Source organism: Humulus lupulus, chromosome 1 (genome assembly GCF_963169125.1).
Source record: "Humulus lupulus chromosome 1, drHumLupu1.1, whole genome shotgun sequence".
Lineage (NCBI taxonomy): Eukaryota > Viridiplantae > Streptophyta > Magnoliopsida > Rosales > Cannabaceae > Humulus > Humulus lupulus.
In genome coordinates, this window is record NC_084793.1 from 305,579,001 (window position 1) to 305,602,579 (window position 23,579).

Below are 23,579 nucleotides of genomic sequence, written 5' to 3' on the forward strand. Positions count from 1 at the left end.
GAAGTCCTTCCTCCGACCAGCTGCTGAACAGCCTGGTTGAGTGCGTTTATCTGGGCCTGCATTGCGGTGGGAATCGCGGTGGCCTCTGTTGCTGGGGGGACATTCTCGCCGTGCTTCTCGCGATGATCATAGAGTACATCTCTCAGGTCCTCTTCTCTTCGCCTCTGCTCGCTACCACCGAGCCGGTCGAAGACATTATTTTGTCTGGGTTGCCCCCCAGCATTCTGTATATTTGGTTGGTCATCTTGAGGTACTTGGATCCTGCTTTTGCCTCTTTCTCCATTCCTCCCACCGGCATTTCCCTTGCCTGAGTCAGCCTCGTTATATCCGTGGCCATCTCTGAACCTTGACTGGCTATGGTGAGATCGATTGTTCCCTCGATGCTCGTCCCTGGCTGAACCATCCCGAGCGTTAGAGGGTGGTCTGCACTGGTCGTGGTGTCCCCGTGCACCATCGTGCCGTGGGGGGCCCCGGACCGCAGAGCCTAACTCTGAGTCTCTCCTGTTGCCAGGAGGGTACCGACCTCTGTTCGGTAGGTTCGGCTCATCATCCCCACGGCGTCTAGGGCTGCGAGGCTGATGCTCGGCCCTATTCTGCCTTTGTTGTGGGGGATTACCCCGAGCAGCTTGGGATGTTGGCTGCGCCTCAGGATCCTGTGGGACATCGTCATGGGGCATCTGAGGCTGCTCGGGCCTTTGCGGACTCGAAGGTTGAATCGGTGGGCTTGGATTAGGACCCCTCTGGGGTGGCCCATTCACCGGTTGGTCAGGCTGTGAGGCAGGTGCAGCCTGATTTCTAGCCAACAGCAAGGCTGCCTCCAGGGCTGCCATGGCTTCGTTCTGGCGGCGATCCACCTCCGCCTGTCTTTCGCTCAATTCCGCGCGCTGCCTTTCTATCTCCTGCTGCTGCCGCGCCATAACTTCAGCGGCAGTCTCCAGACTGGCCCTCAGATTAGCCAGTTCTTCCTGCAACGCGCCCAAAGTACTCTTCAGTGTTGCATCGTCCATTTCCTCCTCTTCAAAATCCAGCTGCGGCTCATCTTCCACTATGCTTGCAGGAGGAGGAGGAGGTGGCGGGTTTGGCGGTGCAGCGGCGGTTGCTTGCCCAGCTTTCTTTCCTGCTTTCGCCATTAGCTTTCTTAACAGCAATAAATCAATCTCTCAATGAAAGCACCAGAATGTTGACCCAAGATTTGGCCAACTGACACAGAGTCAAAATGTGATTGATGTGAATGAATGTATAGAGAAGAACGTAATGACAAAAGCAAACAAAACACAGTGATTTATAGTGGTTCGGCCCCAGGATCTGGTAATGACCTAAGTCCACTTAGACTGATATTGATGTAAGAATCAGAAGAGTGATCGAAGAACTAGGGTTCAATGAGTTTCACTCACCTCTCAAGAACAATACAAGTTTACTCAGAGAATTATTATAGTTTCGAATCATTCAAAAGCAAAAAGTCCCCTCCCTTGAGCTATCTCTTGCTATTTATAGGCTTAAAGGGGGTTTACAAAAGATTGTTACAGATATTCTCCCCTGAATAATCGGGTACTCAGGAGATTGAGTGAGATAAATTCGGGATTACAAAGATCTTCCCATAAATGTCGCCTTGTACACGGAACCATCGACCAGACTGGTCGCAGGTAGGACGGGCTTACCATGCTTCTACTGTGTCCTCTGGTCGATACTCTAGCAGACGCTTCCAGGTGTCAGCCACGTGTCCAGGGATTACTTGCCACGTCACAAATGCAAATTTATTGGATAACAACATGTTTCTCATGCATCATATGCAATATATCCAACAATCCAACATGCACCAATAGCAGCCATGCATGTCACGTTTAATAATCTACCAACATGCGTCAAGAATAGCCATGCATGTCATACTTAATAATCAACCGACATGCATCAATAACAGCCATGCATGTTAAACATAATAATCAATCGACATGCATCAATAACAGCCATGCATGTCAAACATAATAATCAACCGACATGCATCAATAACAGCCATGCATGTCAAACATAATACACAGGGTGCAACTTTCTTACCTCAGATTCGAGGTAGAATGATTTAAAGAACAACCCTTGAGAACGATCAACTTTTAGTCCTTTAGCGGTCACCTAGTCATAACCAAATATAAGATATCATCAATAAAAATGATCAACATAAGTTCCCAAACCAATATCTAGCCTTCGGGACATCAATCCCCACTTAACTGGGTACTAGGTACAACCCCGAGGCCTAAGGCTTGAATCCCCAAGCTAAAAACACCATTTTGGGCTAAAATGACCTTAAGGGCCGCGACCCTCCCCAGCTGCGCCGCGGCGCGCCCTCAAACAGAGAGGGCCTCCCTGCCAGACGCCAAGGGCCGCGGCGCTCAGCCCAGACCAGCAAAAAGACCACACGCGAACTCAGTTTTCCCCTGTATTTTTCCTCTCAAACCAGCCCTTCAAACCAACTCAAAACCTCCTCCAAACACACAATTAAACCCCTAAACATCACCCATAACTTCCCCTCATCAAAACCCAACCTAAACTTCAATTAAAACCTCCTCAAATCCATACTTCCATCAAGAAACCAAAAGCTGAAAACTAAAGCTTAAAAACAGAGCACACCATTAAATTCATACCTAGAACTCACCTCAAACACGGTTTTGAATCCCCTTTAATGGCTGTGACAAGTTCTCTAGCTTCCCCCTTTGATCTCCAAGCTTAACTCCTCAAGGTGGCTCTCAAAATTCAAAGAAAAGGATGAAGGAAGACTTGTACGGGAGAGAAAGAGAAGAGATGAGGATGGGGCTCTCTATTTCTGTTCTATTTCCACAGCCTTCTAAAACTCCTTAAGGCTGATATAAATCCTTAAGGTCAAAAGACCATAATGCCCTTAAGCCAAATAAATCCCTCTAAAAGCTTCCGAGGGTAAAACCGTCCTTTCCCGCCTATCTCGTTAATTATAATTAACGCTATCCAATTCCCGCTATTCTCAATATTCCCAAATACCAATAAATCATGTCCCATTACCCCTTTAATTCCCGGCAATGCTCTAATCATTAAATTCACCCCGAGACTCACCCCGAGCCCCGAACTCAAACCCGTTATGACTAAACCGAACACTTACATCTCATGATCGTCTCATGCCGATTAGCTTGAACCAATCCACCTTATAATGTGGCTATATTAATTAATCACAACCATGCACCCAAAATATACAATTACGCCCACAGTGGCCAAATTACCAAAATACCCTTATAATAATAAATACTCCCATATGCATGCATTTACCATCATATAATAATATAATTCACATGAACATGCATATAATCATTAAATACTATAATAAATCAATTATGGCCCTCCCGGCCACCTAATCAAGGTCCTAAACCTTATTAGGAAATTTGGGACATTACATATGGTGTCCTCCACGTGTTCATCTTCTTGAGCCAAACCTGCCTCCATCGCGATCTATGGAGGGTAGTCAAGAAATCAGCATAAACCCAATAACCTAGGCAAAAGTTAGCATAAACCCATTAACCTAACGCAAATACAAGTGCATACCCATTAAATCCAACAAATATGCAAAAACCATCAAACCCATTAAAACATATCTCACATCGTCAAACATGCAGATCTAGTCGAGCTATTCTTGGTGCTCAACTTCGAATCCATGGCTGCAAGGAATGGAACAAACTCCATGGATGGTGAGTGTAACACCCTCACTTATTTTAGTTAAAAACCATATTTGAGGTGTTACGTTTTAAAACTATATCATAATTTATTTCTGCGGAAGTCTGGACATATATATATATTTTTTAAACTTGAAAACTTATTTCACATTATTTACATTAAACATAAAGTGTGTCTCAAACATATTATACATAAGTATTAAATAACCCAATTTATTTTCAAAACATAACTTCACACTTTATTACAAACATCTCACTGATAACTGAAATAACCCACAAAAAGGTCGATGTGTTCATATGTACAAATCAGGGTCAGGACCATGCTTCAGTTCTCCTCATATCATTCACATATTTCTTTCTCTACCTGCAACACAAGACAACTGTGAGCCTAAAGCTCAGTAAGCAAAGTAATGCATGCAATGCTAATGATTACCCAATATCAATGGATATATACAACTTCTTTTTAAATTTTGGGCCCCTTAATATTGTGCACACTGTTTGAATTGGTCAATGCCTGCAGGGCTTGTTACACACATAATACAAAATCCCATGGGTTCTCCTCCGGCTAGCCTTCACCACAGTAGGGCACATTAAAAACCTTATTCCATCGTTGCCCCGTCAGGCTCAAGAGTTAAGGCGGCCACACACTGTGGTGTCAATACATATAACAATAACTCATATGGAGGAGAAATAAAAACGGAAATATGGCAAACAATATAATTGGTTCACTAAACCTAGCCCAAATTATTGGGCAGCCACTATAAGCCTACTATAGGCCTCCGTTTACACTTAGTAACACTTTCATTTGCCTTTTCAAAACAGTGGCACTGAACTTAAACTTCTTATTACAACTTTCTTTTATGTTGCACAAAACTTGCAAAGGCATCATATAATTAATCATCATAATATCATGCATGGTCTTATATCATATAATAATTTACCATATCACTATTATGCCATGCATACAAATTTATGATGAAGTGTCACTGTATGTTAATACCACTTACTCACAAAATATTCATATAATGCATACTTTCACATAACACATAATTCTTGTGTTGCAGTTGAGTACTTTACTTACCTTTTGTCCACAATATATTTCACCGTGTAACAAGTGATGTCTTAGGTATTGATGTGCTTATCCTGACAATAGCATGGATTTCTCATCATAATGATGGCAGTAATACATTGAACTCTCATTTAAAAATACCCATAAGACTTCATATCAAATTTCATACCCAAAACATGCCTAAAATGCCTTAAACCACCTAGATCGAGCATTAGATTTATCTTAGACATTTGGGGAAATTTTGACAGAGTTTCCCCTTAATTTTAGCTATCCTCAAATATCAAAATACACCAATAATCAACATCAATTAACCTGCCATAACCATATATCCCAAATACCAACATGATTCATCATAAAGTTATCATATACCGATTTTGATAAAATTCTTATCTCTTAGATCATCGCCCAAATTAAATGAGTCTCCACATATATTCAAACATTTATAAACATATATACTCTCTTATAAACTCAATCAAATAACCAAAAATCATCTTGTACTCCAAGAACCCCAAAAACCTCATAAAACACAAAATTTCACTTACCGAGCAACTTTTCGGCGAAAACAATCTCTTCAAGCTTTTCTAAACCTCAAACCACTTGGAAACCCCAAGAAATATCTTAAAAAGGATAAAACACCATATATAAGTTCTCAGAAAAATTCAAAAACATAGTTTAACTTCCAAGTACAAGAACTTACCATAAAAAGGCTAGAACTAAGCTTAATCTACTTCTTTGGCTTTGCTTTCACTTGGATCTCCTTAGAATTTCTTCAAACCAGCCAAGAAATGGTTTTTGGTTTTCTTTTCTCTCTGTTTTTCAGAATAATGGTCGTGCAAAGTGATAAGGTTTGATGAAAATTCCTTATTTTCAATGATTTAGCCTTATTGTCAAAAGTTGACACCTTTCATCTCATCATTTCACCTTTTGACTTATGAAAACCTTATCACTTCAATAATTTCGACTTAATCACCTGCTAGGCCTATTATCCTTATGTGTAAAACACTCACACCAAACCTTAGGTCCATATGACTTCATACCCAATAGTTATGCTTACCCGATCGAGCGTAGCGCACTTATGCTAAGCTCGTTTTGACTTTGCATCAATACCACTGATTATGTATACCTCCCATCAAGAATTGATCTAATGGTTCTAAAACCATTTTTACATCATCAATGAGACCTTAATCATACCTCGATTACATTTGGTAAATCCATAAATACTCAATTTTACACCGAATTACTAGTAATCGACATTGTACTATTTTCCACTACTTAGCCTATTTTGCCTTCTATATCTCACTTCCAACACTTAATTCCATGCCTTGTCCATATTTTTCATACTTTCTTATATCTTGAGCACATCAAACACCCATAAAAGACAACTCAAATGCCACAAGGTTAATAATATTGAGCATACATATAGACATCACATACACAACTTTTATACTTATACATGAAAACACTTATAAGAATATGCATATGCTCAAATTATACATATTGTATGATATGTAATGCAATGCAATCATGTGATTATTGGCTATATATATCAAAATAATGTGGGTGCTACAATCCTCTACACCTTATAAAAATTTCATCCTCGAAATTTCTCTTACCCAAATAGCTCTGGGTATTTAGATCTCATTTCATCTTCCCGTTCCCATGTCATTTCCTCAATGTTTGAACTTCTCCACAAGACCTTAACCAGTGAAATCTTCTTATTTCTCAACTCTTTCTCTTTTCTGTCAAGAATTTTCACTGGTTTTTCTTCATATGTTAGGTCTTGTTCAACTTCTATTGGCTCGTAGTTTAGCACATGTGAAGGATCTGGCACGTATTTTCTCAATAATGAGACATGAAAAACATCGTGGACATTTGACAGTGATGGCGGTAATGCCAGTCTATAGGCTACCTTTCCCACCTTTTCCAATACTTCAAAAGGTCCGATAAATCTTGGGCTTAACTTCCCTTTCTTTCCAAACCTCATTGCTCCTTTCATAGGGGCAATTTTCAGAAATACCTTGTCCCCAATGTTGAACTCCACATCTCTTCGCTTTCGATCAGCGTAACTCTTTTGCCTACTTTGAGCCGTTAACATTCTTTTTCTTATCTTCTCTACTGCTTCAGTTGTCCTTCTGACCAGATCTGGACCAAGATACTTTCTTTCTCCCATTTCATCCCAATGAATTGGTGATCTGCATTTTCTGCCATATAACATTTCATACGGTGCTACACCAATCGTTGCATGAAAGCTATTGTTATAAGAAAACTCTATCAGACACAAATACTTCTCCCATGATCCTTGAAAATCTAGGACACAAGCTCGAAGCATATCTTCAAGAGTTTGAATGGTCCTTTCAGATTGTCCATCAGATTGGGGGTGATATGCCGTAGTAAACTTCAATTTTGTGCCCAATGCTCTCTGCAAACTTTCCCAAAACAATGAAGTAAATCGAGCATCCCGGTTTGAAATTATAGATACTGGCACTCCATGAAGTCTAACAACCTCTTGAACATATAATTCAGCCCACTGATCCATAGTATAAGTCATGCGTACCGGAAGAAAGTGTGCTGATTTGGTATATCGGTCTACTATAACCCAGATAGCATCATGTTGTTTAGAAGTCTTTGGCAATCCAACTACAAAATCCATAGTAATCTCTTCCCATTTCCACTCTGGTATCCGTATTGGTTGTAGTAAACCAGCAGGTTTCTGATGTTCAGCTTTCACTTGTTGACAGGTTAAACACTTGGCTACAAATTCGACCACATCCTTTCTCATGTTGGGCCACCAGTAGTGTCTTTTCAAGTCATTAAACATCTTGGTCGTCCCCGGATGTATTGAATACAAGGTATTGTGAGCTTCGGTAAGGATTTCTCTCTTCAACTCCTCATTATTAGGGACACAAACTCTTTCCTTGAACTTTAGCATCCCATTACATGACACACTAAACTCATTGACCTTCCCACTTTCCAATTCACCTTTTTGCTCCACCAAGTAAGGATCCTCACATTGACCTTGTTTGATTCTCTCTAACAAGGTAGACTGAATAGTCATCACTGATAATCTTCCTGTGATCACCTCAATCTCCGCTCTGCACATGTCCTCCTGAAGTGGTCTTGTCAGTTTCCTCAAAAATGACACATTACCATGAGACTTTCTACTCAGTGCGTCTGCAACTACATTTGCTTTTCCAGGATGATAAAGTATTTGACAGTCATAATCCTTCACTAGCTCCAACCATCTCCTTTGTCTCATATTTAATTCCTTCTGAGTGAAGAAATACTTGAGACTTTTATGATCGGTATATATTTCGCACTTCTCACCATACAGATAATGTCTCCAAATCTTTAGTGCAAAAACAACTGCTGCCAACTCCAGATCATGTGTTGGATACTTCTGTTCATAGTCCTTCAATTGTCTAGAAGCATAAGCTATGACTTTGCCATTCTGCATCAACACACACCCTAAACCTTGCTTTGAAGCGTCACTATAAATCACAAGTCCTCCTGATCCAGATGGAATAGTAAGTACTGGAGCAGAAACCAATCTTTGCTTCAAATCTTGAAATCTTTTCTCACAAGCTTCAGTCCATTCAAACTTATGATTCTTCCTCGTGAGTTGTGTCAATGGCATTGCTATCTTGGAAAATCCTTCAACAAATCTTCGGTAATAGCCTGCTAATCCCAGAAAACTCCTTACTTCTGAAACATTTGTTGGTCTATTCCACTTACTAACAGCTCCAATCTTTGATGGATCCACCGCAATACCATCTTTTGAGACTATATGGCCCAAAAATGCCACCTTCTCTAGCCAAAATTCACATTTCTTAAATTTGGCATAGAGTTTTTTTTCTTTTAATTTCTCCAACGTCAACCTCAAATGTTCCTCATGTTCTTCTTGGGATCGAGAATACACCAAGATATCATCAATAAACACTATTACAAACTTATCAAGGTAGTCCTTAAACACCCTGTTCATCAAGTCCATGAATGCAGCTGGAGCATTAGTTAATCCAAATGGCATCACAAGGAACTCATAATGGCCATACCGAGTTCGAAATGCGGTCTTTGGTACATCCTCTTCTCTAATCTTTAATTGATGATACCCAGATCTCAAATCAATCTTTGAAAACACTCCTCTTCCTTGTAATTGATCAAAAAGATCATCAATTCTAGGAAGTGGATACTTATTCTTGATTGTCAACTTGTTCAATTCTCTATAATCAATACACATTCGCATCGTCCCATCCTTTTTCTTCACAAATAGCACCGGAGCTCCCCATGGTGAAAAACTAGGCCTGATAAACTTTTTATCCAGGAGTTCTTGCAACTGTATCTTTAATTCCTTTAGTTCTGCTGGTGCCATTCTATAAGGTGCCTTGGACACAGGGGCTGTACCAGGAAGTAGCTCAATCACAAATTCAATTTCTCTGTCTGGAGGCAATCCCGGTAAATCTTCTGGAAATACTTCTAAGAAATCTCTAACTACCGGTACATCTTCCGGTTTTAACTTTTGCTCCTTATACGTGTCAACCACACTGGCGAGATAACCCACACATCCACTTTCCAACAGTCGCCTGGCCTTCATAGCAGAAATTAATGGAATGCAACTTTTTGATGTCGCTCCAGTAAACATAAACTCATCTTCCTCTGAAGGCTTAAATATCACTGTTTTCCTTCTACAATCAATAGTGGCATTATACTTTGAAAGCCAATCCATACCCAAAATCACCTCATAATCGGCCATCTCTAACATTATTAGATCAGCATATAATTCCCTACCATCAATGCAAATAGGAACCCCCCTCAACCAATGAGTAGAATACAGAATCTCTCCAGATGGTAACATTGTACTAAAAACTTCTGACAATTTTTCACACGATCTACCCAACCTTTTTACATATGTCAATGATGCAAATGAATGCATGGCACCTGAATCTATTAATGCATGAGTGAGAATACCAGATGCAAAAATATCACCTAACACAACAGAGTTGTTGGTATCAGCATCAGCCTGAGTAATCGTGAACACCCTAGCATTTGTCCTCTGAGGTTCATCCTTCATTTGTTGGTTCTTCATCAATGGACAATCTTTGATAAAATGATCCCCCTTGCCACATTTGAAGCAGCTCTTAGTTAGAAGCCTGCACTCCCCGAAATGATTCTTTCCACAAGTTTGACATCGTGGCATTTGTTGGAATCCAGGTTGCCTGTTTTGCTGACCTCCTTTAAATTTCTTATTCTGTCCTTGTCTAAATTGGAAATTCTGGGCCCCTCTTTTGTTGTCATTGTGAAAGCGGCTTTGTTCTTTGTTGAATGGAGTGTCTCTACGAGGCATGCTAGTAGCAGCTTTAGCTTTTGTTATTTTTTCTTCTCTGTGTTCAGCTCTCAAAGCTTTCTCCACAGCCTGAGCATAAGAAAGAGGCCCTGTACGTCCCATATCTACATCTCTAGCCAATTCTGGTTGTAGACCCTCCAGGAAACGATTCACTCTACTAGTTTCAGTGTTAACCAAGTCTGGTGCAAACTTGGCTAACCGGTCAAATATCCTGGCGTACTCAGCCACTGATAGATTCCCCTGTTGCAATCTAGTGAACTCACTTACTTTGGCAGTCAACACAGCTTCATTATAAAACTTCTCATTGAAGACCAGTTCAAATTCTGCCCAAGTCATCTGATTCACTTCTCTAGTCTGCTTAACCACTTCCCACCAGATCTTAGCATCCTTTTTAAGTGTATGTGCAGCACAAGAAACTTTTTCCTTGTCACTTAGTTGCATGAACTCAAAGATGTCTTCTAAAGAACTCTTCCAGTCTTGTGCGACAAGTGGGTCAGTGCTACCTTCAAATACTGGTGGGCGTTGTTTTCGGAACCGTTCATATAATGGTTCCATGGGGTGCACTGCAGGTGGAGCTTGTGGAGGTGGAGCTTGTGGAGGTGTTGGAGTTTCAGTAGGTGGTGTTGGTGCTTGCCTTTGTCGTTGTTCTGCTAACAACTTCTCAATTTGTTCAGCCTGTCTATTCACCATCGCTCGAAGTTGAGCCATTTCTTGTTCATATTTATTGCCGCAAGAGCCTTCAGTAGCCCCCATTCCATGTTCATGATCCATCTGTGTTATTATATATCTTTTAAGACAAAATGTCCATAACTTATGTCATTTAGCCAATAAAGCACATGATGCATGCAACCAGCACATAATAAATGCACACATAAAACTTACAGATGAACTGAGCATTATCCTTTCCTCAATGTGTACATATGAACGGTCTACAAGAACATTTTAACCATGGCGCTCTGATACCAACTTGTAACACCCTCACTTATTTTAGTTAAAAACCATATTTGAGGTGTTACGTTTTAAAACTATATCATAATTTATTTCTGCGGAAGTCTGGACATATATATATATTTTTTAAACTTGAAAACTTATTTCACATTATTTACATTAAACATAAAGTGTGTCTCAAACATATTATACATAAGTATTAAATAACCCAATTTATTTTCAAAACATAACTTCACACTTTATTACAAACATCTCACTGATAACTGAAATAACCCACAAAAAGGTCGATGTGTTCATATGTACAAATCAGGGTCAGGACCATGCTTCAGTTCTCCTCTTATCATTCACATATTTCTTTCTCTACCTGCAACACAAGACAACTGTGAGCCTAAAGCTCAGTAAGCAAAGTAATGCATGCAATGCTAATGATTACCCAATATCAATGGACATATACAACTTCTTTTTAAATTTTGGGCCCCTTAATATTGTGCACACTGTTTGAATTGGTCAATGCCTGCAGGGCTTGTTACACACATAATACAAAATCCCATGGGTTCTCCTCCGGCTAGCCTTCACCACAGTAGGGCACATTAAAATCCTTATTCCATCGTTGCCCCGTCAGGCTCAAGAGTTAAGGCGGCCACACACTGTGGTGTCAATACATATAACAATAACTCATATGGAGGAGAAATAAAAACGGAAATATGGCAAACAATATAATTGGTTCACTAAACCTAGCCCAAATTATTGGGCAGCCACTATAAGCCTACTATAGGCCTCCGTTTACACTTATTAACACTTTCATTTGCCTTTTCAAAACAGTGGCACTGAACTTAAACTTCTTATTACAACTTTCTTTTATGTTGCACAAAACTTGCAAAGGCATCATATAATTAATCATCATAATATCATGCATGGTCTTATATCATATAATAATTTACCATATCACTATTATGCCATGCATACAAATTTATGATGAAGTGTCACTGTATGTTAATACCACTTACTCACAAAATATTCATATAATGCATACTTTCACATAACACATAATTCTTGTGTTGCAGTTGAGTACTTTACTTACCTTTTGTCCACAATATATTTCACCGTGTAACAAGTGATGTCTTAGGTATTGATGTGCTTATCCTGACAATAGCATGGATTTCTCATCATAATGATGGCAGTAATACATTGAACTCTCATTTAAAAATACCCATAAGACTTCATATCAAATTTCATACCCAAAACATGCCTAAAATGCCTTAAACCACCTAGATCGAGCATTAGATTTATCTTAGACATTTGGGGAAATTTTGACAGAGTTTCCCCTTAATTTTAGCTATCCTCAAATATCAAAATACACCAATAATCAACATCAATTAACCTGCCATAACCATATATCCCAAATACCAACATGATTCATCATAAAGTTATCATATACCGATTTTGATAAAATTCTTATCTCTTAGATCATCGCCCAAATTAAATGAGTCTCCACATATATTCAAACATTTATAAACATATATACTCTCTTATAAACTCAATCAAATAACCAAAAATCATCTTGTACTCCAAGAACCCCAAAAACCTCATAAAACACAAAATTTCACTTACCGAGCAACTTTTCGGCGAAAACAATCTCTTCAAGCTTTTCTAAACCTCAAACCACTTGGAAACCCCAAGAAATATCTTAAAAAGGATAAAACACCATATATAAGTTCTCAGAAAAATTCAAAAACATAGTTTAACTTCCAAGTACAAGAACTTACCATAAAAAGGCTAGAACTAAGCTTAATCTACTTCTTTGGCTTTGCTTTCACTTGGATCTCCTTAGAATTTCTTCAAACCAGCCAAGAAATGGTTTTTGGTTTTCTTTTCTCTCTGTTTTTCAGAATAATGGTCGTGCAAAGTGATAAGGTTTGATGAAAATTCCTTATTTTCAATGATTTAGCCTTATTGTCAAAAGTTGACACCTTTCATCTCATCATTTCACCTTTTGACTTATGAAAACCTTATCACTTCAATAATTTCGACTTAATCACCTGCTAGGCCTATTATCCTTATGTGTAAAACACTCACACCAAACCTTAGGTCCATATGACTTCATACCCAATAGTTATGCTTACCCGATCGAGCGTAGCGCACTTATGCTAAGCTCGTTTTGACTTTGCATCAATACCACTGATTATGTATACCTCCCATCAAGAATTGATCTAATGGTTCTAAAACCATTTTTACATCATCAATGAGACCTTAATCATACCTCGATTACATTTGGTAAATCCATAAATACTCAATTTTACACCGAATTACTAGTAATCGACATTGTACTATTTTCCACTACTTAGCCTATTTTGCCTTCTATATCTCACTTCCAACACTTAATTCCATGCCTTGTCCATATTTTTCATACTTTCTTATATCTTGAGCACATCAAACACCCATAAAAGACAACTCAAATGCCACAAGGTTAATAATATTGAGCATACATATAGACATCACATACACAACTTTTATACTTATACATGAAAACACTTATAAGAATATGCATATGCTCAAATTATACATATTGTATGATATGTAATGCAATGCAATCATGTGATTATTGGCTATATATATCAAAATAATGTGGGTGCTACAATCCTCTACACCTTATAAAAATTTCATCCTCGAAATTTCTCTTACCCAAATAGCTCTGGGTATTTAGATCTCATTTCATCTTCCCGTTCCCATGTCATTTCCTCAATGTTTGAACTTCTCCACAAGACCTTAACCAGTGAAATCTTCTTATTTCTCAACTCTTTCTCTTTTCTGTCAAGAATTTTCACTGGTTTTTCTTCATATGTTAGGTCTTGTTCAACTTCTATTGGCTCGTAGTTTAGCACATGTGAAGGATCTGGCACGTATTTTCTCAATAATGAGACATGAAAAACATCGTGGACATTTGACAGTGATGGCGGTAATGCCAGTCTATAGGCTACCTTTCCCACCTTTTCCAATACTTCAAAAGGTCCGATAAATCTTGGGCTTAACTTCCCTTTCTTTCCAAACCTCATTGCTCCTTTCATAGGGGCAATTTTCAGAAATACCTTGTCCCCAATGTTGAACTCCACATCTCTTCGCTTTCGATCAGCGTAACTCTTTTGCCTACTTTGAGCCGTTAACATTCTTTTTCTTATCTTCTCTACTGCTTCAGTTGTCCTTCTGACCAGATCTGGACCAAGATACTTTCTTTCTCCCATTTCATCCCAATGAATTGGTGATCTGCATTTTCTGCCATATAACATTTCATACGGTGCTACACCAATCGTTGCATGAAAGCTATTGTTATAAGAAAACTCTATCAGACACAAATACTTCTCCCATGATCCTTGAAAATCTAGGACACAAGCTCGAAGCATATCTTCAAGAGTTTGAATGGTCCTTTCAGATTGTCCATCAGATTGGGGGTGATATGCCGTAGTAAACTTCAATTTTGTGCCCAATGCTCTCTGCAAACTTTCCCAAAACAATGAAGTAAATCGAGCATCCCGGTTTGAAATTATAGATACTGGCACTCCATGAAGTCTAACAACCTCTTGAACATATAATTCAGCCCACTGATCCATAGTATAAGTCATGCGTACCGGAAGAAAGTGTGCTGATTTGGTATATCGGTCTACTATAACCCAGATAGCATCATGTTGTTTAGAAGTCTTTGGCAATCCAACTACAAAATCCATAGTAATCTCTTCCCATTTCCACTCTGGTATCCGTATTGGTTGTAGTAAACCAGCAGGTTTCTGATGTTCAGCTTTCACTTGTTGACAGGTTAAACACTTGGCTACAAATTCGACCACATCCTTTCTCATGTTGGGCCACCAGTAGTGTCTTTTCAAGTCATTAAACATCTTGGTCGTCCCCGGATGTATTGAATACAAGGTATTGTGAGCTTCGGTAAGGATTTCTCTCTTCAACTCCTCATTATTAGGGACACAAACTCTTTCCTTGAACTTTAGCATCCCATTACATGACACACTAAACTCATTGACCTTCCCACTTTCCAATTCACCTTTTTGCTCCACCAAGTAAGGATCCTCACATTGACCTTGTTTGATTCTCTCTAACAAGGTAGACTGAATAGTCATCACTGATAATCTTCCTGTGATCACCTCAATCTCCGCTCTGCACATGTCCTCCTGAAGTGGTCTTGTCAGTTTCCTCAAAAATGACACATTACCATGAGACTTTCTACTCAGTGCGTCTGCAACTACATTTGCTTTTCCAGGATGATAAAGTATTTGACAGTCATAATCCTTCACTAGCTCCAACCATCTCCTTTGTCTCATATTTAATTCCTTCTGAGTGAAGAAATACTTGAGACTTTTATGATCGGTATATATTTCGCACTTCTCACCATACAGATAATGTCTCCAAATCTTTAGTGCAAAAACAACTGCTGCCAACTCCAGATCATGTGTTGGATACTTCTGTTCATAGTCCTTCAATTGTCTAGAAGCATAAGCTATGACTTTGCCATTCTGCATCAACACACACCCTAAACCTTGCTTTGAAGCGTCACTATAAATCACAAGTCCTCCTGATCCAGATGGAATAGTAAGTACTGGAGCAGAAACCAATCTTTGCTTCAAATCTTGAAATCTTTTCTCACAAGCTTCAGTCCATTCAAACTTATGATTCTTCCTCGTGAGTTGTGTCAATGGCATTGCTATCTTGGAAAATCCTTCAACAAATCTTCGGTAATAGCCTGCTAATCCCAGAAAACTCCTTACTTCTGAAACATTTGTTGGTCTATTCCACTTACTAACAGCTCCAATCTTTGATGGATCCACCGCAATACCATCTTTTGAGACTATATGGCCCAAAAATGCCACCTTCTCTAGCCAAAATTCACATTTCTTAAATTTGGCATAGAGTTTTTTTTCTTTTAATTTCTCCAACGTCAACCTCAAATGTTCCTCATGTTCTTCTTGGGATCGAGAATACACCAAGATATCATCAATAAACACTATTACAAACTTATCAAGGTAGTCCTTAAACACCCTGTTCATCAAGTCCATGAATGCAGCTGGAGCATTAGTTAATCCAAATGGCATCACAAGGAACTCATAATGGCCATACCGAGTTCGAAATGCGGTCTTTGGTACATCCTCTTCTCTAATCTTTAATTGATGATACCCAGATCTCAAATCAATCTTTGAAAACACTCCTCTTCCTTGTAATTGATCAAAAAGATCATCAATTCTAGGAAGTGGATACTTATTCTTGATTGTCAACTTGTTCAATTCTCTATAATCAATACACATTCGCATCGTCCCATCCTTTTTCTTCACAAATAGCACCGGAGCTCCCCATGGTGAAAAACTAGGCCTGATAAACTTTTTATCCAGGAGTTCTTGCAACTGTATCTTTAATTCCTTTAGTTCTGCTGGTGCCATTCTATAAGGTGCCTTGGACACAGGGGCTGTACCAGGAAGTAGCTCAATCACAAATTCAATTTCTCTGTCTGGAGGCAATCCCGGTAAATCTTCTGGAAATACTTCTAAGAAATCTCTAACTACCGGTACATCTTCCGGTTTTAACTTTTGCTCCTTATACGTGTCAACCACACTGGCGAGATAACCCACACATCCACTTTCCAACAGTCGCCTGGCCTTCATAGCAGAAATTAATGGAATGCAACTTTTTGATGTCGCTCCAGTAAACATAAACTCATCTTCCTCTGAAGGCTTAAATATCACTGTTTTCCTTCTACAATCAATAGTGGCATTATACTTTGAAAGCCAATCCATACCCAAAATCACCTCATAATCGGCCATCTCTAACATTATTAGATCAGCATATAATTCCCTACCATCAATGCAAATAGGAACCCCCCTCAACCAATGAGTAGAATACAGAATCTCTCCAGATGGTAACATTGTACTAAAAACTTCTGACAATTTTTCACACGATCTACCCAACCTTTTTACATATGTCAATGATGCAAATGAATGCATGGCACCTGAATCTATTAATGCATGAGTGAGAATACCAGATGCAAAAATATCACCTAACACAACAGAGTTGTTGGTATCAGCATCAGCCTGAGTAATCGTGAACACCCTAGCATTTGTCCTCTGAGGTTCATCCTTCATTTGTTGGTTCTTCATCAATGGACAATCTTTGATAAAATGATCCCCCTTGCCACATTTGAAGCAGCTCTTAGTTAGAAGCCTGCACTCCCCGAAATGATTCTTTCCACAAGTTTGACATCGTGGCATTTGTTGGAATCCAGGTTGCCTGTTTTGCTGACCTCCTTTAAATTTCTTATTCTGTCCTTGTCTAAATTGGAAATTCTGGGCCCCTCTTTTGTTGTCATTGTGAAAGCGGCTTTGTTCTTTGTTGAATGGAGTGTCTCTACGAGGCATGCTAGTAGCAGCTTTAGCTTTTGTTATTTTTTCTTCTCTGTGTTCAGCTCTCAAAGCTTTCTCCACAGCCTGAGCATAAGAAAGAGGCCCTGTACGTCCCATATCTACATCTCTAGCCAATTCTGGTTGTAGACCCTCCAGGAAACGATTCACTCTACTAGTTTCAGTGTTAACCAAGTCTGGTGCAAACTTGGCTAACCGGTCAAATATCCTGGCGTACTCAGCCACTGATAGATTCCCCTGTTGCAATCTAGTGAACTCACTTACTTTGGCAGTCAACACAGCTTCATTATAAAACTTCTCATTGAAGACCAGTTCAAATTCTGCCCAAGTCATCTGATTCACTTCTCTAGTCTGCTTAACCACTTCCCACCAGATCTTAGCATCCTTTTTAAGTGTATGTGCAGCACAAGAAACTTTTTCCTTGTCACTTAGTTGCATGAACTCAAAGATGTCTTCTAAAGAACTCTTCCAGTCTTGTGCGACAAGTGGGTCAGTGCTACCTTCAAATACTGGTGGGCGTTGTTTTCGGAACCGTTCATATAATGGTTCCATGGGGTGCACTGCAGGTGGAGCTTGTGGAGGTGGAGCTTGTGGAGGTGTTGGAGTTTCAGTAGGTGGTGTTGGTGCTTGCCTTTGTCGTTGTTCTGCTAACAACTTCTCAATTTGTTCAGCCTGTCTATTCACCATCGCTCGAAGTTGAGCCATTTCTTGTTCATATTTATTGCCGCAAGAGCCTTCAGTAGCCCCCATTCCATGTTCATGATCCATCTGTGTTATTATATATCTTTTAAGACAAAATGTCCATAACTTATGTCATTTAGCCAATAAAGCACATGATGCATGCAACCAGCACATAATAAATGCACACATAAAACTTACAGATGAACTGAGCATTATCCTTTCCTCAATGTGTACATATGAACGGTCTACAAGAACATTTTAACCATGGCGCTCTGATACCAACTTGTAACACCCTCACTTATTTTAGTTAAAAACCATATTTGAGGTGTTACGTTTTAAAACTATATCATAATTTATTTCTGCGGAAGTCTGGACATATATATATTTTTTTTAAACTTGAAAACTTATTTCACATTATTTACATTAAACATAAAGTGTGTCTCAAACATATTATACATAAGTATTAAATAACCCAATTTATTTTCAAAACATAACTTCACACTTTATTACAAACATCTCACTGATAACTGAAATAACCCACAAAAAGGTCGATGTGTTCATATGTACAAATCAGGGTCAGGACCATGCTTCAGTTCTCCTCTTATCATTCACATATTTCTTTCTCTACCTGCAACACAAGACAACTGTGAGCCTAAAGCTCAGTAAGCAAAGTAATGCATGCAATGCTAATGATTACCCAATATCAATGGACATATACAACTTCTTTTTAAATTTTGGGCCCCTTAATATTGTGCACACTGTTTGAATTGGTCAATGCCTGCAGGGCTTGTTACACACATAATACAAAATCCCATGGGTTCTCCTCCGGCTAGCCTTCACCACAGTAGGGCACATTAAAATCCTTATTCCATCGTTGCCCCGTCAGGCTCAAGAGTTAAGGCGGCCACACACTGTGGTGTCAATACATATAACAATAACTCATATGGAGGAGAAATAAAAACGGAAATATGGCAAACAATATAATTGGTTCACTAAACCTAGCCCAAATTATTGGGCAGCCACTATAAGCCTACTATAGGCCTCCGTTTACACTTATTAACACTTTCATTTGCCTTTTCAAAACAGTGGCACTGAACTTAAACTTCTTATTACAACTTTCTTTTATGTTGCACAAAACTTGCAAAGGCATCATATAATTAATCATCATAATATCATGCATGGTCTTATATCATATAATAATTTACCATATCACTATTATGCCATGCATACAAATTTATGATGAAGTGTCACTGTATGTTAATACCACTTACTCACAAAATATTCATATAATGCATACTTTCACATAACACATAATTCTTGTGTTGCAGTTGAGTACTTTACTTACCTTTTGTCCACAATATATTTCACCGTGTAACAAGTGATGTCTTAGGTATTGATGTGCTTATCCTGACAATAGCATGGATTTCTCATCATAATGATGGCAGTAATACATTGAACTCTCATTTAAAAATACCCATAAGACTTCATATCAAATTTCATACCCAAAACATGCCTAAAATGCCTTAAACCACCTAGATCGAGCATTAGATTTATCTTAGACATTTGGGGAAATTTTGACAGAGTTTCCCCTTAATTTTAGCTATCCTCAAATATCAAAATACACCAATAATCAACATCAATTAACCTGCCATAACCATATATCCCAAATACCAACATGATTCATCATAAAGTTATCATATACCGATTTTGATAAAATTCTTATCTCTTAGATCATCGCCCAAATTAAATGAGTCTCCACATATATTCAAACATTTATAAACATATATACTCTCTTATAAACTCAATCAAATAACCAAAAATCATCTTGTACTCCAAGAACCCCAAAAACCTCATAAAACACAAAATTTCACTTACCGAGCAACTTTTCGGCGAAAACAATCTCTTCAAGCTTTTCTAAACCTCAAACCACTTGGAAACCCCAAGAAATATCTTAAAAAGGATAAAACACCATATATAAGTTCTCAGAAAAATTCAAAAACATAGTTTAACTTCCAAGTACAAGAACTTACCATAAAAAGGCTAGAACTAAGCTTAATCTACTTCTTTGGCTTTGCTTTCACTTGGATCTCCTTAGAATTTCTTCAAACCAGCCAAGAAATGGTTTTTGGTTTTCTTTTCTCTCTATTTTTCAGAATAATGGTCGTGCAAAGTGATAAGGTTTGATGAAAATTCCTTATTTTCAATGATTTAGCCTTATTGTCAAAAGTTGACACCTTTCATCTCATCATTTCACCTTTTGACTTATGAAAACCTTATCACTTCAATAATTTCGACTTAATCACCTGCTAGGCCTATTATCCTTATGTGTAAAACACTCACACCAAACCTTAGGTCCATATGACTTCATACCCAATAGTTATGCTTACCCGATCGAGCGTAGCGCACTTATGCTAAGCTCGTTTTGACTTTGCATCAATACCACTGATTATGTATACCTCCCATCAAGAATTGATCTAATGGTTCTAAAACCATTTTTACATCATCAATGAGACCTTAATCATACCTCGATTACATTTGGTAAATCCATAAATACTCAATTTTACACCGAATTACTAGTAATCGACATTGTACTATTTTCCACTACTTAACCTATTTTGCCTTCTATATCTCACTTTCAACACTTAATTCCATGCCTTGTCCATATTTTTCATACTTTCTTATATCTTGAGCACATCAAACACCCATAAAAGACAACTCAAATGCCACAAGGTTAATAATATTGAGCATACATATAGACATCACATACACAACTTTTATACTTATACATGAAAACACTTATAAGAATATGCATATGCTCAAATTATACATATTGTATGATATGTAATGCAATGCAATCATGTGATTATTGGCTATATATATCAAAATAATGTGGGTGCTACAGTGAGCATTAGCTTCCCATCACCTCGCCTTTGCGCAGACGCCTTTGCCACCTCCGATAGCCATCCGCAACCCTTGCCTTCGTCAAAGTTGAAGATCAAAGGGGTTGGCCCTCGTCATTTGGGTTTGGGGCCTCCGTCGAAGTTGAAGAAATGCCTCTGCCGACCATCTGCGAAGAGCACCGAGTTCCAGCTAATCGTGGGTGGTGGTGATGATGATGAGATGAGATGAGATGATGAAGATGAAGAAAAAGTTAGCTTGGTCTTCGACTAATCGTTTGGTTTCAACTAATAATTTGGATTTTAAGTTTCAAAATTTTATTTTATTTAATCAATTTTTAAGTGTATATATATCTATTCTTAGATTTTTTTAAATGTGAACTAAATCTTTTTTTTTAATTAAGTAAATTTATATATAAATTTTTTAAATAAATAATTAGTTATTTAACACATGACCCAATATAATACAGACACATGAGTCTTTATTGGTATTTAACGGAGTTAACCAGCACTTAACAGCCAAAAAAAAAAAAAAAAAAACTCATCTGCAAGAAGAATGTAACAATCAGAGAGATATTGCCGTCAATTTTTTTTTTATAGGTTACAGGAAAATTCGCCGCAAATATATTTTTGTTTTTATGAAAAAGAGTTGGGTGTGAAGATATTTGATTTGTCCACCCACTATTTTTTATTTCTTCTTTCCGGTTTTGCCACGACCTTATCCTCTGAGATCTCTAAAAGTACACACTATATTTGACAAGTCTTGACAGTTGGACAACATGATGTATCTATTCCGCACTACCGTAATATGTTTCTTGAATTACTAAATATACACATATGTACTTAAATGGCTGCTATTTACCTTTTGTGTATTTAATTTGCAATTGTTAAACAAATAAATATCCCATCCCAGTACTCAAGGAATCATTCCATATATGAATAATGAGAGCGACATATTACATCCAAAGCGAAAAGAGTAAAGTAAATATTATTAATGGAATAAAAAACATGTACAGTGAGTACTTATATAGTACAGAAGAGGAAAGTGAGTAGCCAATAAGAGTAAAACACCCGATGAGTGACTGAAGAACAAATATAGCTATCCTACTTTCCGAATACAGCCCATCTTTTACTGTGTATGTCAATCAGTCACACCCATCTTGGATAACATTGGGTTTAGCAATAATTGATGGATGGGGGTTTAGTAGCAAACCTGTCATTATGGCAGGGGTTTAGTAAACAATTTGGCATTGTTGAATCTTTTCTTTAACAAATTGGCAGTCCAAATTGTTCAATATGTTCTGTGTGTTGTGTATGACAACCCACGTGAATGGATGTTTGAAATTTGAGTTTGAATTGTATGTATTTTACAAATTATCTTTTTTTTTTTATCTAAAGTGATTCAATAATTAATCTTAGCATTCCCTAAAAGTTTAGAGGCATTTGTAGGTGTTCAATGTCACTTTTGGAGGAGTTTACCAGTCATTTAGGTGACGAGTCGCCTCTAGGCCTCCCTAGAGGATATGCATCGCGCGCAGGCACACTGAAATAGCAGGCAACAGATCACCTGGCAGGTGACATGTGGCCTACAAGATCATAAGTTTTCTCCAAGAAATTCATCAATAAACAAAGAGCTTGAGCCCCGTGTGAATAGTAAGTGGTAGTCTGACTTTGATTGTTGAAAACCATCCGATCGCAATTCATGAGAGCGCCCTTTTGAACCATTGGCATGAAGCTTTTCGGAGGCCACAGATAGACTTGTGTAGGTGACAAACAAGCTTGTCATCTACATTACACATAGGTATATTAGAATTGTAACCTTGAGGTAGGTCCATGCACACATTTTCATTTAGGTCTCCATTTAGAAAAGCATTGTTGATATCTATTTGAACTAAATGTCAATGTTTAATGGTTGAGATGGCTAGTAGGAGTTTCACAGTGACCATTTTCACCATCGAGGAAAAAGCGTTGAAATAGTCGATAAAGTCGTTCTTTTTGGTTGTAGCCTTTGGCTACTAGGTGACCTTTATATGTTTTTGTGCTACCATAAACATTGAACTTGGTTTTTTTACAACCATTTACAACCGTATTTAGAATTATTTCACAACAAGGAAAATGGACTTTTACTTCGGTTTTTAAGCTTGATTTACTTCGGTTTTCGCTAAAATTTGCAACCGCAATAGTTCGGAGCGAAGTAAAAACTAGTTAAAAACCGAAGTAGAATCCCCACTTTCTACTTCGGTTTTTACATAATAACCGAAGTAGAAAGTGAATATATGCTACCATCCTGTGCACTTTCTACTTCGGTTTTTAGGTAAAACCGAAGTAAAAGGGCTGCTTTATACTTCGGTTTTACCTAAGAACCGAAGTAAAAGGGTACATTCTACTTCAGTTCTTAGGTAAAACCGAAGTAGAAAGTAGCCCTTTTACTTCGGTTTTACCTAAAAACCGAAGTAGAAAGTGCCCGCATTTTTTATTTAATATATATTTCTGATTATTTTTAAATGGACGGTTTCTATTTTTATATATATATATATATTTTGGCCTAAT

General features: G+C 38.1%; 2 protein-coding genes across 2 annotated transcripts; both read right to left on the reverse strand.

The window, feature by feature from the left end:
• Positions 1 to 8,208: 8,208 nt before the first annotated feature.
• Positions 8,209 to 12,924, reverse strand: LOC133780819 (uncharacterized). Its single transcript, XM_062220273.1, has 5 exons — positions 12,808 to 12,924; positions 12,653 to 12,727; positions 12,123 to 12,184; positions 8,255 to 10,864; positions 8,209 to 8,220 (listed from the first exon to the last, which is right to left on the reverse strand). The coding sequence occupies exons 4-5, from the start codon at positions 10,862 to 10,864 to the stop codon at positions 8,209 to 8,211; spliced, it is 2,622 nt and encodes an 873-aa protein (XP_062076257.1). The 5' UTR covers positions 12,123 to 12,184; positions 12,653 to 12,727; positions 12,808 to 12,924.
• Positions 12,925 to 14,326: 1,402 nt separating this feature from the next.
• LOC133780850 (uncharacterized) lies at positions 14,327 to 20,374 on the reverse strand. Its single transcript, XM_062220274.1, has 7 exons — positions 20,163 to 20,374; positions 20,008 to 20,082; positions 19,478 to 19,539; positions 15,582 to 18,760; positions 15,019 to 15,296; positions 14,497 to 14,820; positions 14,327 to 14,359 (listed from the first exon to the last, which is right to left on the reverse strand). Exons 4-7 carry the CDS (start codon positions 18,217 to 18,219, stop codon positions 14,327 to 14,329), a joined length of 3,273 nt encoding a protein of 1,090 aa, XP_062076258.1. The 5' UTR covers positions 18,220 to 18,760; positions 19,478 to 19,539; positions 20,008 to 20,082; positions 20,163 to 20,374.
• Between the last annotated feature and the right edge of the window lie 3,205 nt (positions 20,375 to 23,579).